The following is a 17344-nucleotide window of genomic DNA, read 5'->3' as shown; positions in this document are numbered from 1 at the left end:
AAAATATAATTTAAATTAATAATCTCAAGACTTTACTTTATACGAATTTAACTAGTTGAGCGAGTGAATAAATCGTTGTTGGAAACTAAACCAAGATGAATTGATATTCCTAAATTATCTAGGATTTGATATTTGGTAGTTTATTTAATTCATGTCTAGTTAGATTTTGTTTACCAATTTTATAGTGGAGTAGGTTTTTAGTTTTGTAGTATTATAAATAGAGGTGCTACTACTTGTTTTCTTGTAGAGAGGTAACTATGATGTAGAGATATTCAAGAATTTATGAGTTGTGAAAAAACCTCATACCATGTTCTCTCCCTAGTTTAATAAATTTCTTCTATATAGTCTTTGTTGAATTTTTTGCTTGTGCCTAAATAATTCTCTGGGTATTTCAATCCTTCAAATTGGTATCAGATCATGTGTGAGATTCTGTTAGAGTCGGTGGAAATCCAAAAAAAAATATTATGGATACTCCATATTTACATGATTGCCACGTTTTCAAGTTTGATGGCAAAAATAATTTTGAAGACTGGCATCAATATATGAAATATTTTTTCAATGTTGTTGGATTATGGCTCATTATTGAAACAAGATTTGAGGAACCCCCAAAAGGTATAACATTGACAGGTGATGCGGTTATGCAATTAGAAAAAAATAAACAATTGGATTATAAGGCACGTTACTATATCACCAGCAAGGTTGAATTGCGTGTATCTAACAAATTTTTGCATGCAAAATCAACAAAGGAGGCTTGAACAATCTTGGTGAATTCACATCGAGGTTCTGCCGAAGTAAAGAAAGCCAAATTGCAAGAGCTAAGGAGACAGTATGAGTTGGCCCAAATGAAACCAACAGAACCCGTTAAAGAATTCATTACAATAATTACTAATATTGTCAACGGCATGAGGACCAACGGAGAAGTACTAGATGAAGTTAAAATGGTTAAAAAAAATATTGTGGTCCTTGAGTATAAAATTTCACACGAAGAAGGTGGTCCTTAAGGCTACCAAAGATCTTAGCACTTTTACACTTAATGATTTAGAAGGTGAATTTGTGACATATGAGATGTCCCTGACTCAAGACACACCCGAAATAGTGGAGGAGGTGTTGCAAGCAAAGGTGAATCAACCTAAAGTAAAAGAAGAGACAAGTTATCCTAAAGAAATAAATCAAAGAGGCCATAATTTCAGAGGTAGAGGTCGTGGTAGAAGTAACTTTCAAGGCCATGGTAGAGGTAATTTTTCTTATCAACAAAGAAATAGTAACAATTTTTTGAAGGAACAACAAGGTCATCAAAAATTTCAAAGACGTGATAAATCTAAGATTCAGTGCTATAATTGTGATAAATTTGGACATTATGAAAGCGAATGTTGGTTTAATAAATATGGTAATAAAGAAGTACATGCTAAGATGACTGAAAATAATGGAGATAAACAAGAGACTTTATTGTTTTCTAGTTCTGGGATTGAAGAAACTAAAGGGAATGAATGGTTTATTGATTCGGGCTGCAACAATCATATGAGTAGAAATAAGAAATTATTCACTGATCTGGATGAAACATTTAGAGGTACAGTAAGACTTGGAAATAACGCAAAGGTACCTGCTGTTGGAAAGGGAAAAATTCGCATTATTGTGAAAGATTGTTCTTCTAATTTTATATCAGATGTATTTTATGTGCCGAGTCTTCATCATAATTTATTGAGCTTGGGGCAATTATCAGAAAAGAGGTATGATTTATATTTTAAATATAGGATTGGCACAATCAGTGATGATAAATTTGGACTAATTATAAAGTTTAACATGAACAATAGTCATTTGTGGCCTCTTTATCTCAATAGTGATGATTTACCTTGCTTTAGTTCTATAAACTGTGATGATACTTGGTTGTGGCATTTACGTCTTGGGCATTTGAATTTTGGGAGTTTGAAATTTCTTGTAAGAAATAATTTGGTTGATGGTTTGCCTTCTATTGATTTTTCTGACAAGAAGTGTGAGTCGTGTATTTTGGGAAAGAAATATAGAGAATCTTTTCAGAAAGGCAAGGCTTGGAGAGCTAATGCACCATTGCAATTAATTCATTAAGATTTATGCTCAGTTGAAGTTTCTTCTAATGGTGGTTGTAAGTATTTTATTACTTTCATTGATGATTTCAGCCGAAAGACTTGGTTATATTTTTTGAAAAATAAATCTGATGCATGTGATATTTTAAAAAGCTTCAAAGTTTATGTGGAGAAGCAAAGTGAGTATTTTATTAAAATATTGAGGATTGATAGGGGCACTGAATTTCCTGTTTGTGATGATTATTTGAATAAGTATGGTATTAAGCATCAATTGACAGCTAGATATACACCTCAGCAAAATGACGTGGCTAAAAGAAAAAATAGAACAGTGATGAACATGGTGAGATCTATGATGCATTCCAAAAATATTTCAAAAGTTTTTTGGGCAGAAGCTATTTTCTGTGCAATTTATGTATTAAATAGGTGTCCTACACGGTCTAATTTTGGAAAAACTCCACAAGAGATCTGGACAGGTAAGAAACCAAATATTTATCATCTAAAAATATTTGGTTGTCTTGCTTATGCTCATGTTCATGATGCTTTGAGAAAGAAATTGGATGATAAAGTTGAAAAGTGTATTTTTATTGGTTAAAGTCATGAGACAAAGGGTTACAAGTTGTTTAATCCAGATACAGAAAAAGTGATTATTAGCAGAGATGTGACTTTTGATGAGCAGAGTTCTTGGGATTGGTCAAAGAATGATTCTGAACCATCTAGGTCTCAACTAATAATTTCAGTCATAGAGGAAGGAAGTTCTAGCATACATCAAGAGGAACGTGCAGTAGATCATGTTCAAGCAGAGATGTCTAGTCGCCTGCAAAGACAACACCAATTACCAGCTCGTTTGCAAGATTATATTGTTGGCGATAACAATGATTTATTTGATGAAGATATTGTAAATTTGACCTTATTTGCAGATTGTGATCCAATTACTTTTGAGGAAGCTGTTAAAAATGATCGATAGGTTCATACAATGAATGAAGAAATTCATGCTATTAAGAAAAATAATACATGGGAATTGACTACTTTACCACCTTCAAAAAGATCAATCGGAGTCAAGTGGGTATACAAGACCAAGTTCAAACCAACCGGAGAAGTGGATCGCTTTAAGGCAAGATTAGTTGTTAAAGGATATAAGCAGAAGACAAGTATTGATTACTTTGAGGTATTTGTACCTGTTGCTACGCTTGATACTATTCGTATGATAATTTCTCTTGCTGCCAATAATTGCTGGAAAATTTTTCAAATGGATGTGAAATCTGCTTTCTTAAATGGTATACTTGAAGAAGAAATGTATGTTGAGCAACCTGCTGGTTATGTCAAAAGGGGTCAAGAAAATAAAGTTTATAGGCTGAAAAAGGCATTATATGGATTGAAACAAGCACCTAGAGCTTGGTACACTCGTATTGATTCTTATTTTATTGGACATGGATTCCAGAGATGTCCATATGAGCATACTTTATATATCAAATTCAAGTGTAACGAAGATAGTCTCATTGTGTGCCTATATGTGTATGATTTAATTTTTACTGGCAATAATCCTAAATTAATTTCTGAGTCTAGGGAGGCAATGATTAGCGAGTTTGAGATGACTGATTTGAGTTTAATGTCTTATTTTCTTGGCATTGAGGTATCTCAGTTAGATAATGGAATATTTATCTCTCAGAAAAAATATGTCGGTGATATTCTAAAGAGATTTAATATGGATAAAGCCAAACCAATTTTGACCTCTGTTGAAGAAAAATTGAAGTTGGTTAGATATGGGACCGGTGACCTTGTTGATGCTACATATTTTAGAAAATTGGTAGGGAGTCTAAGGTACTTGACTTCTACAAGGCCTGATATTACTTATGGAGTTAGATTAATTAGTAGATTTATGGAGACTCCACGACAATCTCACTTGCAGGCAACAAAGAGAATTTTGAGATATATTTAATGTACGCAGACTGATGGTATATTTTATTCAAAGACTAATGATAGTAGTGTTGTGGGATTTACAGACAGTGATTGGGCTAGTGATACGATACAAAGAAAGAGTACTTCTGGCTATGCATTTTATTTGGGTTCTGGTGTATTTTCTTGGTCTTCCAAAAAGCAACAAGTTGTTGCTTTATCAACAGCTGAAGCAGAGTACATGGCTGCAACAAGTAGTGCTACACAAGCATTGTGGTTAAGAAGAATGCTTGAATTTCTTCAACACAAGCAAGACAATCCTACAATAATTTTTTGTGGTAGCAAGTATGCAATTGAGTTAACAAAGAATCCATTTTTTCATGGGCGTAGCAAACACATTGATATCAAATTTTACTTTATTCGTGACTTGGTTCAAGACAAGGAGATAGTTATTGAGTATCGCAAAACTAGAGAGCAAGTTGCTAATATTTTCACAAAGCCACTAAAATTGGAGTTATTCATCAAGTTGAAGAATATATTGGGCATGATCAAATTTGAAGATCTTGATTTAAGGGAGGTTGTTGGAAACTAAATCAAGATTAATTAGTATTCCTAAATTGTCTAGGATTTGATATTTGATAGTTTATTTAATTCATGTCTACCTAGGTTTTGTTTACCAATTTTATATTGGAATAGGTTTTTGGTTTTGTAGTATTATAAATAGAGGTGCTACTACTTATTTTCTTATAGAGGATCTTCTTTGACACGCGGACCTAGTTTCCACCAACCCATGCACTTTAGGCCCTTCTGAAAGCCATGAGGCGGGGTCGGTTAGAAAAACTTCTCCTGAGCAATTCACGTATCACTTGAGTAGTAGTACGAAACCTTAAGAAAAATCTCCCGACAGGCAATTAATCCGTAATATCATCCATCGTTGGCATTATTGGATTCAAACCGGCCTATCGCTCTCCTCTATGAAAAGGTTTTTCCGTAATCACTCTCAATAAGACATCCATTCCCCTTTCAAATGAAAAGATCTTCATTGGTATTTTCAATAGGACCGAGACTGCCCATTGATTTATTTAGCCCACACCTACGTTCGAACTCCTTCTTAAACAACATCTCTTTACTGAGCGAAACTCTATCCATATCCCTACTAGTGGCATCGCCTTCATCATCCCTCGGACAAGTTGATGAGCTTTTGGACTTTTCGGGAGCGATTCATCCTTCCCGAACGCAGCATACAACTCTCCGTTGTACTGCACTCTCCAAGTGGACGAAGGAGATATGAATTCCATTTAGGCGGGTCAGGGCTTGGCTTGACCCTGTGTTCTCCCGGGTCGGAGGGTCCACAGTGGAAGGCTCCGCACCTGAGCCTCGTTAGACTCAGCTGAAGTGTAAGGTGTAAGTGAAGAAAATAGAAGAGATCACGATTCAACGCCAAAAAATTTCTTGTCCCTACCATAAAGTATTCATATTTCCTGAAGTTCGGTTTGAGTGTTCATCGATCGGGTGGCTTCTTTAGCACTGGCTTACTCACAGGAAGCTGGCCTAGCAGATGACTCTTAGTTAGACTGGTACTAGTTAGGATATCACATAAGGGGAATCCCATTCGACCGCTCTACCACTGAGCTACTGAGGAACAACTGACTTAATGTTGGAAGAGGTAACTATGATGTAGAGAGATTCAAGAATTTATGAGTTGTGAAAAAGCCTCCTACCACGTTATCTCCCTAGTTTAATAAATTTCTTCTATATAGTCTTTGTTGAATTTTTTGCCTGTGGCTAAATAATTCTTGGGATATTTCAATCCTTCGATGGTTAAAGAAAACTATTTATAAACTTTCTCTAATTGATTTCTTGTATTGTTTCACTAATTGTTATATTTTAAATTGATTTTCTATTAAAAGATAATTAAAACATAATTGTGACTAGAACTTATTAAATAATACTATTATGTGATTAAAGTAGTTGAAACAACAAAAAGTTAGAAACATTCAATAATCACGCCGCATCAAGCAATATTTGGTATCCAAGCGTTAATAAGTGCAACTTATTGAAGGTACGTGTCGGGCACAAGTCGTAAGCGGAGCTCCAGATCCATTTCATTCAATTGAGTCGGGTACAAGAAAGAAAGCTTCCAACACAACTTGTCATCTTCAATTCGTCCACGAATCCATATCGTTTGCTTCCAGAACCATCGACGAGTTTGGCAATCTCATTTTCTTCTGTAGATGACAAAGTTGTAGGCTATGGCATCGTCGTCGAGTTCTCTGATTCGTCGAATTGTTCCGCTTTTCACCACTCGGATTCGCCAAAATTACCGCCTTTTGAATTCATCTGCTTCTTCTGCTCTATCCCAACCCCAATCCCAACCCCAAGTCGAAGCTCCCGATTCCGTCTTAATGACCGAGAGCTGCGTTCGTGTAAGTTTAATATCTCTCTCTCTCTAGTCCGTTATGATTGATTTTATTTGGGATAGTCTTTTTGTCGCTATATCTTTCCGTATGTGCATTTTGTAATAGAATTTTTCCAAGGATTTTATGCTGTCTATTTTTGAAGCATCACGAGACTTGCCCTTTTTGTTTAATCAGCTGAAATTTTGTTTAGTTGTTATGTGAAAGATTGTTAATTTCGAAGTGAGTAGCTCCAAACTCCATTTCTGAAAGGGATTTTCTTGAAATGGGGATTTTTTTTGGTTCTGGAAATCGTGATACATACGACTATGTGAGAGCATAATCAGTTAGACGACAAGATTCAAGCTTTTGTACTGTTTTATGAGGTTTGATGTCTGTAGAGATTTAGGTGTCTGAATTGCTTGTAAAATTTAGTTGAGACAATTCAATGACTTGGTCCTTTTACATGTCTGAGTAGAGGATGAAAGAGTTGCAAGCTGGCGAACACCAAGAGAAGATGCTTCGTTTGAGTGTTGAAGCTGGTGGTTGTTCGGGGTTTCAATATGATTTCTCTCTAGATGATAAGACCAATTCTGATGACAGGTTTGCTGACGTTTTCTACTATTTGTCAGCCTATTCAATTTTCGAGTATTATGTTATCCTTGCATTAGTTTTAGAGCGCCCTATTTGTCTTTCCTAATTGTCTTAAAACTAATTATCGAGTATAATTGATTGATTGCTGAATCATGTTCTAAGTGGTCATAGTAAATCTAACAGATTTTGAAGTATGAATTCGGCATCCTACTCCCTGCCTTCCCACCCTGCAAAGCCACTTAAAATGCACTTTTGTATCATATGTTACTAGTATTAAGATCTGTCAGTATGTTGCTTATGTTGCCATCTTATTCATTTCTTATTCTTCATAGAATTTTTGAGCGCGACGGAGTTAAATTGGTCGTGGATAATGTATCATACGATTTCGTCAAAGGTGCAACTGTTGATTATGTTGAGGAGCTGATTCGCTCTGCTTTTCAGGTCTGTAAATGTAGCTTTCCATGACCTTCATCATTGGTATTTTCTTGCATGTCAGATACGCAAGCATATTGATGTTTTGGATCAATTGCATGACGGATATTGCTATTCTCTTTTTCAATTATTGTTCGATGAGGCAATAATTAGGACAGGTCATTAGCTCAAGCCCAAAAACACTTGTCATTCTCAAGTATGATTGTACCACTGACCACTTTATTAGCCTGGGTTAGAAAATAGAAGTTTTACCTTCAAGTAGTTTATCTAGAAATTAAAGGTGTCTAACTCATATAGACAGAATTCGTATTTTGAAAATGCATGAAGTTATGTTTCAAATTTAACTGCTTGTGGAGTAGGGAAAGATCAATTTAGACTTCAGCAAATTTTTTGTGTCTTCTGTCTTGTCATGTATGGAACAAAGAATTAGTTGATATTGCAAATGTTATCTTGCACCACGTACTGTATTGAAACTGTGGTTTCTTCCTCTAGACAACCCTCATCTTCTCCCTAGAGCCTATCAACTGAGAATGTATCAGAACAGAGCAAAACAAATGAAAAGAATAACACATTATGTTGTAAAAAAACACTGTATTTGAAAGGCGCAACTTTGATAAGTAGATGGATGCTAGAAATAATGGACTTGTGCTAAAATTATTTATCAACAAACAAAAATCTATATGTTGGCAAAACACAGGTAAAATGACTCAGACCATATGTTTTACTAGTGTCAAACCGCCTTGATTGAACTTTTGGTACTACCTTCTAAAGGGGAATATGGTGTTAGTGCTTGGATGTTATTTTGTAGGAAAACAGTTGAAAAGCTTCTTAGATTTGGCAAAATTGCACGCCTGCAAGTTTTCTGGTGTTATCTGAGCTATAGGGAAATAAAAATCACACGGTGTTAGAAGATTTCATACGAGGGTGTGGTAGTGCATTACACGAATTTATACCATTATCCTAATGTTCACACTGCTCTAAGGATTTTCACCTGTTAAGTTCGATATATCTTTTAGCTGGCACTAGGACCATTTCATTTTGTGTTTGTTACTATGGGGTTATCATTTAACCGCTTTTGTGCATGTCTTATTTTTTCTGCAGGTATCTACCAATCCTAGTGCAGTGGGTGGGTGCAGTTGTAAAAGTTCATTTATGGTGAAGCAGTAATATGGCACTTGAGTAACATTCAGCCAAATAATTGCCATTCCAATGAGCAGGACATGTTTTGCTGCAGCCATATGACATTTTTTATATTAATCCTTCTGGTGTCTAATATCTATTCATCATATACTTCTACCTTTTGAGGGGTAGCAAGACCTGCATTATGAGGCATTTTTGCTAATTTGTACTCAAGAGATCATAGGCTCTTTATTGTATATGCCAATTTTTTTTGCCTTATTGGAGCTAGTTGGAAGTGCAGAATGTAACTGTTAAATTAGGGGAGACAGATAGGCTGTTGTATTATAGGCAATAATTCCAGTTGAAGAGATGCTATTCAGTTTTGGGTGTAGACATTTGTACAAGGAATCTTCAAGTGAAGATGCTTCAATCAGAACACATTTTACTCCTGGCACTCCCTATAGCTACTGTAATGAAGGCCCTGAGGGCATGTGGGAGAAGCATATTAGATAGTGTCCGTATCCTCTATGGTTGAAAAGTTTTGATCAATAAAAGCTTTCTTTAGGTTTTGCTGTATGAACTTTGAAATCTATGTTCATGTTGAAACTAAAAATCAGAAAAAGTACAATATAGTCTGAGCTGAAATTACTGAATTTGGACGTATACTTCGTTTGTGGATCATAAAGGTTGATTGGCTTTGCAGCTGGCTACTTTCATTTCTTAACTAGGAGACGTAAAAGGAGCATTTGCCTAAAACAGATGTGAAGGGTTCAGTTTGTGCTTATAAGTCTTTTGTATCTCACTTGCTTTGAAAACGATGAAAATCAATTACTGTTTGGGACAGGGTTTCTTCAAATTTTGATGGAACTCACCCTCTATGATGCAACAACTCTCAGGTGAGGGTAAAAAACTGGTACCAAAGATTGGGGATTCCCAATATGGAGGATTTTTATTTTTGGCAAGTGAAACATTTTTTATTTACCAAACAGAGTTATGTACAGACAACAAAAAAGCTGATAGTTGGACAGCAAGCCCCAACTCCAGCTACCACTCTACGCTACAATCACCTCAACTATTCTCATATTGACAATCCTAGCTATAATGGATAGAAATTTAGCTGCTCCAGCCATTTTGCAATCCTCTGCTTCATTGCTCCTCTATGATGCACATCTTGAACGATCTTTTTGATGATGACTTCCTTTCCTTGTTGTTTGTTGGTGAATACTCTTTGGTTTCTTTCATTCCAAATATAGTAAATTATTGCAGATAACAACATCCTATATACTGCAGCTCCAGGGCTCTTTCCACTTGCATTCTGAACAACCCACGTTAGTTCCTCATCCCAGCACTTAGAATCTCTTTTTATACCCTGCCATTGTAATATGTGTTTCCATATCTGTGTAGAAATCTCACATTTAAAGAACACATGCTCTATACTTTCATCTTCCAGATTGCACAGAGGGCAGGTTTTGTCTGCTACCACTCCCCATTTTATTAATCTATCTCTTGTGAGTAATCTTCTGTGTGCTGCCATCTTTAAGATGAAGATCCATTTGGGTAGGCCTTGGTTATTGCACATAAGGTTCCTTTGTAGAGGTCCTCTCTATGTTGTATATATCCTGCACCCCATAACCTGTCTCAATATAGTATTTCTTGGCTTTTAATATCTTCTGTACCACCCATGAAGCTTGTTGGGGAACATCTTCAATTAAATTCCTGCTTGTCCCATAGTACACATTAATCCACTTTACCCGTAGCTTGTCTTTCTTCTGACAAAGATTCTGTCACGACCCAAACCGATGGGCCGCGACGGGCACCTGGTACCTTACTCAACCGAGTACCAACGTAACGTATCTTTCTTATTACATCATCATATACACGTGACATACATGATCATTTATAAACTCAAAACATAGGCCGACAAGGCCGTACAATCTTTCACGTACACGACATATGTCTACAAGCCTCTAAGAGTACATAATTGTCATAAAGGTCGGGACAGGGCCCCACCATACTAATCAATACATGTCCTAATCATACTGACCACATAAGCAACTCCGGAGCAAATGGAGCGCACCAACACCTTCCGTTGAGCTGATAGCCTACTTGGAGGACTCTCGACCTGTCTATCGGGACCTGCGGGCATGAAACGCAGCGTCCCCACGCAAAAGGGACGTCAGTATAAATAATGTACCGAGTATGTAAGGCATGAAGATCAATACATAAGAGACATAGATGAAACATGGAATAAATAATTTCACCTGTAAGTCTAAATAACTTTGTAAATTCTAAAATATTTATAATGTTATGCACGTGCGTATAAATGTCGTGTCATGCATAGGTGTAGGTGTACATAATATCATCAAGCCTCTGAGGGCATCCCATCATATCATCTCAGCCAATGTGGGCAAAATCATCAACGTATACCAGCTGATCAGGTGGTGGTGCGTATATAACGCCGTAACCTTTTCCCATATCCCATATACATATAATATACATGTATATAACACCATCTGGTCATGGGTCAATGTACATGTATAAATTCATGAAATGCATAAGAAATACGTTAATAAGATTTCTCGGAATGTCATAAAATCAATATGCCTTTCGGATAAACTTTATCAAATACGTATTTTTCTGAGACTCATGAACAGAAGATATAATAATATTTCACATGGGGAATCAAGAATATAGACACCCCTAGTACTCTATGAATAGAGTTAGTTGTGAAAATTGTGCATTTGCTCGTTTCGTTTGTATCGTATTGATCATGCCAAAAAGAGAGAAAGGATATCTTTAACATACCTGAACCGATTCTCTTTTGCAAAAACACGTAACGGCGGATCGAAGTAGGAAAAAATCCGTATGATATTTGTGAGAAAGATCGTACCGTACTTCTTTAGAATTGCAAGTCACGTTGCTATTACATAACGTAATCTCGTATGGATGTTTTTATTGTAGCTTCATCCGCACTTTGTCATAATCTTCATCCGTATTGTTGTACTACAAAACTTTTGGCTCCACAAGTAAAGCTCCAAATAACCATGAAAGAATATTTGAAAGTGCAAAGCTCCATTCAAGGTAAAGTATTTTGTTTGGTTAGCTTCTAGGGAGGCTTGCTTTACTAGGAAGACAACAATTCCCTTTTTATTTGTTGCAAGGTTTTTCTCGGCAGCTTCATCCATAAGCTTAGCTAGCTTATGCATTTTCCTCTTGAATTATGTATAATAACCTCTTATCTTGGAGGTTTGTGGGCCCCCACTTTGTGGCTTAGTTGGCCAAAGACTACTCCACATTTTTCCATCTTTTATGTGATTTTAAGACTCACATAGTTGGTCTTAGGTGGCTGCCATGTTTTTGGCTTATAAAGATTATCCAATAACTTAATTAAGCTTATCCACAAATCCTTAATTAACTTGTTAATCTCCCACTAACAAATAATCCTCATAATTAAGACTTATCTCAATTTACTTAAAATACTACTCACTTTTAACACACTTCATATACCTCACTATCATAGCCATGCGGTACCTTGTATGGTACTAATGCATTAATACCGGGTATTTTAGCTCGGGCCGTATTTTATCCCAAAATGTCAAATTTCGACGAAATTCATTTTCTTCGATTTGCTTACCCTCTCTCCTTCACGAATTTACTCATCATTTGTTTGAAATAGCATAATGCTTATAATCTCAAAATAATCTCATTCCCGAACTTACGTCGATTAACTTACGACGAAACTTTAACGTACGAAAATGTGGGATGTTACATCTCATTTCCAAGCTTTTATCAATTTATTTATGACGTACTTTCACGTACGAAAATATGGGGTGTAATATCATTCCCCTTTTTGGAACATTCGTCCTCGAATGTTGACTGATGCACTTATCATTCTCATAACCCATAACTCTTGCAAATACTTTAATACTCGTCTTGCCATTTAGGCAACTGTTCTTTGAATAAATCCAAAGGCTAGGGCATTCCCCCCCTTTAGGCCTCTTTCTCACACTATGGTCTGTGGTCAGAATTCTTCCAATCTCGTAACTCTTGCTACCTTCTATCATGCAGCCTGTACGACTTTTTCCTTGTATGTGCGCCTATACGATTCTTCTCTCCTCTTTCCTCCAGCTTTTAGCCAATATCTAGGCCTTACTTTGTTGAACTTACAAATATTGCTATATCTCATTTTGTATTTTGTAACTTTTATCCATGCATTGTTAATTTATCTCAATGTTGATCTACAATCTACCACTAGTAACTTGAAATCTCTTACGTAATCACTAGGCTCACGTTGCATCATGGAACATTTGAAGTGATTTTCCTGATCCACCTAGGGGCGATACGATACTATACTTCCATAATCATATTTCATACCATCCCAATGTGATTCTCCTTACGTGGGTATTTTAATCCTGTACAATTTATCAAATCTTTACTCAATCGAAGGCCCAATCGTCATCCTTTATCTATCACAATTACACCCTCATTGTACTATCAGGGCGACATTCCATCTCTTCTAAATGCCATTAGTCTTAGACTTCTTTGAGTTCATTCAGGCTTTACTGAGCTTTCTATAACTTAGAGAAATCATCAGCTCTCTTGTTTTCATTGGCTTAATCCTAAGGACTTATCCATTCTCGTCACCTTCTCACTCGCCCTTTCTTATCCTTATTCCTGTCATAAAACCTTATCGCTTTACTATACTTTAGCTTGCGACCTATATGTATCCATTTATACTACTCGCAACCTTCCTTCAACTTGCTTGCACCACAGATTCCCTTATGTTATTTTGGAACATCAAGCGATACATCACATCATCTCAAACTCTTCTTTACTCTTTCATGACCTGCCTTCCACATAGGTATAATTCACGTTCACAATTTGAAGCTCTATTATAATACTTGCACCTCTGGGCATACACAATTCCGTGGGAGCTTTATACTGACTTCTTATGAGGCTGGTACTTCTTCTAACTTGCTTTATCATAGAGCCGTTATAGAATATGGTTGTTGTACTATCTCTCTTGTACCTCTGATATTAAGAGTAATTATTCAATATTCTCAATCACGATTTCTATAATTTTCTGGGTCTACTAATCAGACTCCTGATTTACTTCGTTAATGTAACTCTTTAGTTTCCTCTTCCTTCCGATCAACCTTTATGTAAGCTTAAGCTATCTCCCGATATGTGGCTTCTGGTATCACTTATTACTTTAGCCTTTCATGGGCGCTATGGAATATCCATGATACAATCTTCTAACAATTCAATCCTTTATTTATGCCCTGGGCTCAATTCTTTATTTTAACTTATACCGGAGTCTTCTACGGTTATATGATTGTCAACATATATGCTGCATGGATAATACTCTGAAATCTTAAGTGAGTTCATAATGTAATTATCTTCCGGATCATTGATCGAATAATTCCTTTCGTTCCTTTTCAACTTTCTTTAATTGCAAGCAATTGCTTTTCCTGGTCGTTCTGCCACCTTGTTGCGTGCATACTTAGCTTATCTTTGTTCCCACGCATGCCGGAATTTTCGTGCAACTCATATGATCTCGAATATTACTTTTGATTTTACTTCCCGTTCATTAGCCACGGTAGGTGCCACTTTCTTATGGAGTGCATACAATGTTGTAGTGAGATTGTTGTTACAAGACCATTTCTTCTTTAGGTCACTCTGCTTAGGTTGAAGCCTTTTTCCTTATTTTCTCAGCTAGTCTTTCATTGTCGTACTTTAGGGAGGACCCTCTGACACTTGTAAAGCTGCGATCTTATTACATCGTATACTCGACGAAATTTTTGATGTCCCTCCTCGCCTATAATTATCCATGGTTACTTATCTCCACGCCCTTGTGCTTGTAGGGTTGCTTCTGAACTTGATATTTTGACTATCTTCCCAGTGGCACTCTCTTTTATTTCCTTTAACTACCCCAACTCCTATCTAAATATTTCTCAAGGTCACGATGTCATATCTGTGAGATTGAATTCCCTATGTTGGGGTTCACTCTGTTTATCTTGCATGATCTATTGATTTGTCTATATCCTCTTATCTAGCCATAATTAGGCTCTTCCTGAATCAACTATTAACTACTCGTTGGCCCATTCTCATATCAATATTCTACGTAATCTTTCTTGGGTTATTTTCTTTGTCTTAACTTACGTCTCGCACTGGCTCCTTATATATCAATAACATCTCGGGAAGGAACTCTTACTTCCTCTCATTGACGTCGTGTTTGCATAATGTTGTGGAATCGTAGCATATCTATAGGATTTGAATAAGTGCAATCTTATCCCTTTCTTATTTTTATCGCATTCTTCCTTTATCATTCCATAGTTACTAGAACCACTTAATTTTGACTTAATGCCACATCAATCCATATTCCCTCCCTTTAGGGGAGCACTAACATTTAGTGCTACGATGATCTATGTATAAATGTTTTACCTCTTCATCTTTGGCATCTTTTCACATCTTCGATGAACCTTACTCACCTTGCGGTAATCCTTCTGCACCAAGGATAACGAAATTCCTTACTCACGAGGGTGACACTTGGTGTAACTGGCACATACAGTCCCTTAAACTTAATTTTTGCTCACATTGCTTGCTTTAGGGAAGCGTCTTCCTGAATGACCATTCTCTGAATTTCTCATGAATCTTCTTCTGTTGTCCATTCTATTATCGCCGGAGCGTAATCTGAAATTCTCATGATGCCGACCATTATCAAATCACTCAATCCCTAATTCATGTTTAGTTTATCTTGTTAACCAATCCATACTGATTTCTATTATTTTGGGGTCTAACTTTTCCTTCTGGTAGTCGCGTTAGAGTCACGAACTTATTTCTCGAATGATGATATGGCTTTATGGCCTATACACTTTTGTTGTCTCAAGGCCTGTCACCTCTCGTCTTTTCCTTTATTTGACTATAGACTCGGTAATACTGTCATTTGTTTTTTGATCTACCGTTGTCATCCATGTATCACATCTTACTCATAATACTTTATTATCTCTCCTCTTATTCCCCTGCTAATATTTCTGTCTATCACTTTATTCTGAAAACTCGAACAAGACATTCTTTTGCTTTTAGCTCCCCTTGCTCCATCCATTGGCTCTTCGGGTTGCCTAATATTCTCTCTTTACTAGGGACGGGAGCCATACTAAGGTAATAGTTATCCCTTCCGGATTCCAGTGCCTATCTTTGAACATTCTAGTATTCATATCTAGCTGTACTATTCTAGAGTGCACCATCTGAGTGTCTCACAAGGAGATCTATTAGAACACTTGCAATATCCTTAAGAAATGTCAACTAACGCAATCAATCCATTCACTATTTTAGGTTACCCTAACCCCAGCTAGATCCTGATAACTCGTCCTTCTCTTAAACTATGTATGTTAGCTCCCATAGGGCATAGCTGAGATCGGTGTGGCCAATTGTACATACCTCTGTTACTGTTGAAGGTAACTCAAAAGGCTTATATACCTCTGCCTGAATTGTGAATACTGATAATCTTCATTAACTGGGCGCCTCGTACCCTTCTTCATTTTGCTTCTTTTACTTGTTGAAACTTGTATCTATCTTTTGAATCTCTCATTGCCTTTCACCATAGAGGCGAATAGATATTCTTGCCTTAAGGATCCTTATCACGAGGCTTTCATATCTTAGTACACACATGATCTACTGAATACCTCATATTTATCCATCATAAGCATGGTGCAAAAATTGAGTTCCTCTAACTCAACTCTTCCACAGCTATATTTCTTACCAACCGTCTTTCTAGATGTAGGCATCGTCGTATTATGAATAAGATAGAGTTTAGGAAATTGAGTTCTTACAACCGAGCTCTACCACACGATCTATAGTAAGAAGAAAAAGTGACAATCCTAAATTCCCTGTAGCCTCCTACTTATAAGTGCGGTGCACAACACACCCATAGACAAGACTCTACTAGACACGGCTTGTAGACTCCCTAGGACAGAACTGCTCTGATACCACTTTTGTCACCACCCAAACCGATGGGCCGCGACGGGCACCCGGTACCTTACTTAACCGAGTACCAACGTAACGTATCTTTCTTATTACATCATCATATACACGTGACATACGGGCCTAATATGCCAACATGATCATTTATAAACTCAAAACATAGGCCGACAAGGCCGTACAATCTTTCACGTACACGACATATATCTACAAGCCTCTAAGAGTACATAATTGTCATAAAGGTCAGTACAGGGACCCGCCGTAATAATCAGTACATGTCCTAATTATACTGACAACATAAGTAACTCCGGAGCAAATAGAGCGCACTAATACCTTCCGCTGAGCTGATAGCCTACTTAGAGGACTCTCTACCTGTCTATCGGGACTTGCGGGCATGAAACGCAGCGTCCCCAGGCAAAAGGGATATCAGTACAAATAATGTACCGAGTATGTAAGGCATGAAGATCAATACATGAGAGACATAGATGAAACATGGAATAAAGAATTCCACCTGTAAGTCTAAATAACTTTGTAAATTCTAAAACATTTATAATATTATGCACGTGCGTATAAATGTCGTGTCATGCATAGGTGTAGGTGTACATAACATCATCAAGCCTCTGAGGGCATCCCATCATATCATCTCAGCCACTGTGGGTAAAATCATCAACGTATACCAGCTGATCAGGTGGTGGTGAGTATATAACGCCGTAACCTTTTCCCATATCCTATATACATATAATATACGTGTATATAACGCCATCTGGTCATGGGTCAATGTACATGTATAAATGCATGAAATGCATAATAAATACATTAATAAGATTTCTCGGAATGTCATAAAATCAATATGCCTTTCGGATAAACTTT

The 17344-nt window shown here is 36.7% G+C and overlaps 2 protein-coding genes across 2 annotated transcripts; one reads left to right on the top strand and one right to left on the bottom strand.

Moving 5' to 3' along the window:
• The first annotated feature begins 6026 nt into the window (after positions 1 to 6026).
• Positions 6027 to 9070, top strand: LOC104110225 (iron-sulfur assembly protein IscA-like 2, mitochondrial). The gene is made up of 4 exons (XM_009619677.4): positions 6027 to 6379; positions 6828 to 6952; positions 7276 to 7384; positions 8477 to 9070. The coding sequence occupies exons 1-4, from the start codon at positions 6206 to 6208 to the stop codon at positions 8540 to 8542; spliced, it is 474 nt and encodes a 157-aa protein (XP_009617972.1). The 5' UTR covers positions 6027 to 6205; the 3' UTR covers positions 8543 to 9070.
• A 520-nt stretch (positions 9071 to 9590) lies between these two features.
• On the bottom strand, positions 9591 to 10028 carry LOC104110226 (uncharacterized). Its single transcript, XM_009619678.1, has one exon. The coding sequence runs from the start codon at positions 10026 to 10028 to the stop codon at positions 9591 to 9593; it is 438 nt and encodes a 145-aa protein (XP_009617973.1).
• Between the last annotated feature and the right edge of the window lie 7316 nt (positions 10029 to 17344).

This window comes from Nicotiana tomentosiformis, chromosome 1, assembly GCF_000390325.3.
Source record: "Nicotiana tomentosiformis chromosome 1, ASM39032v3, whole genome shotgun sequence".
NCBI classification, from domain to species: Eukaryota; Viridiplantae; Streptophyta; class Magnoliopsida; order Solanales; family Solanaceae; genus Nicotiana; species Nicotiana tomentosiformis.
Note: the sequence above shows the minus strand (reverse complement) of the source record. Positions and strands in the feature narration are given on the sequence as shown.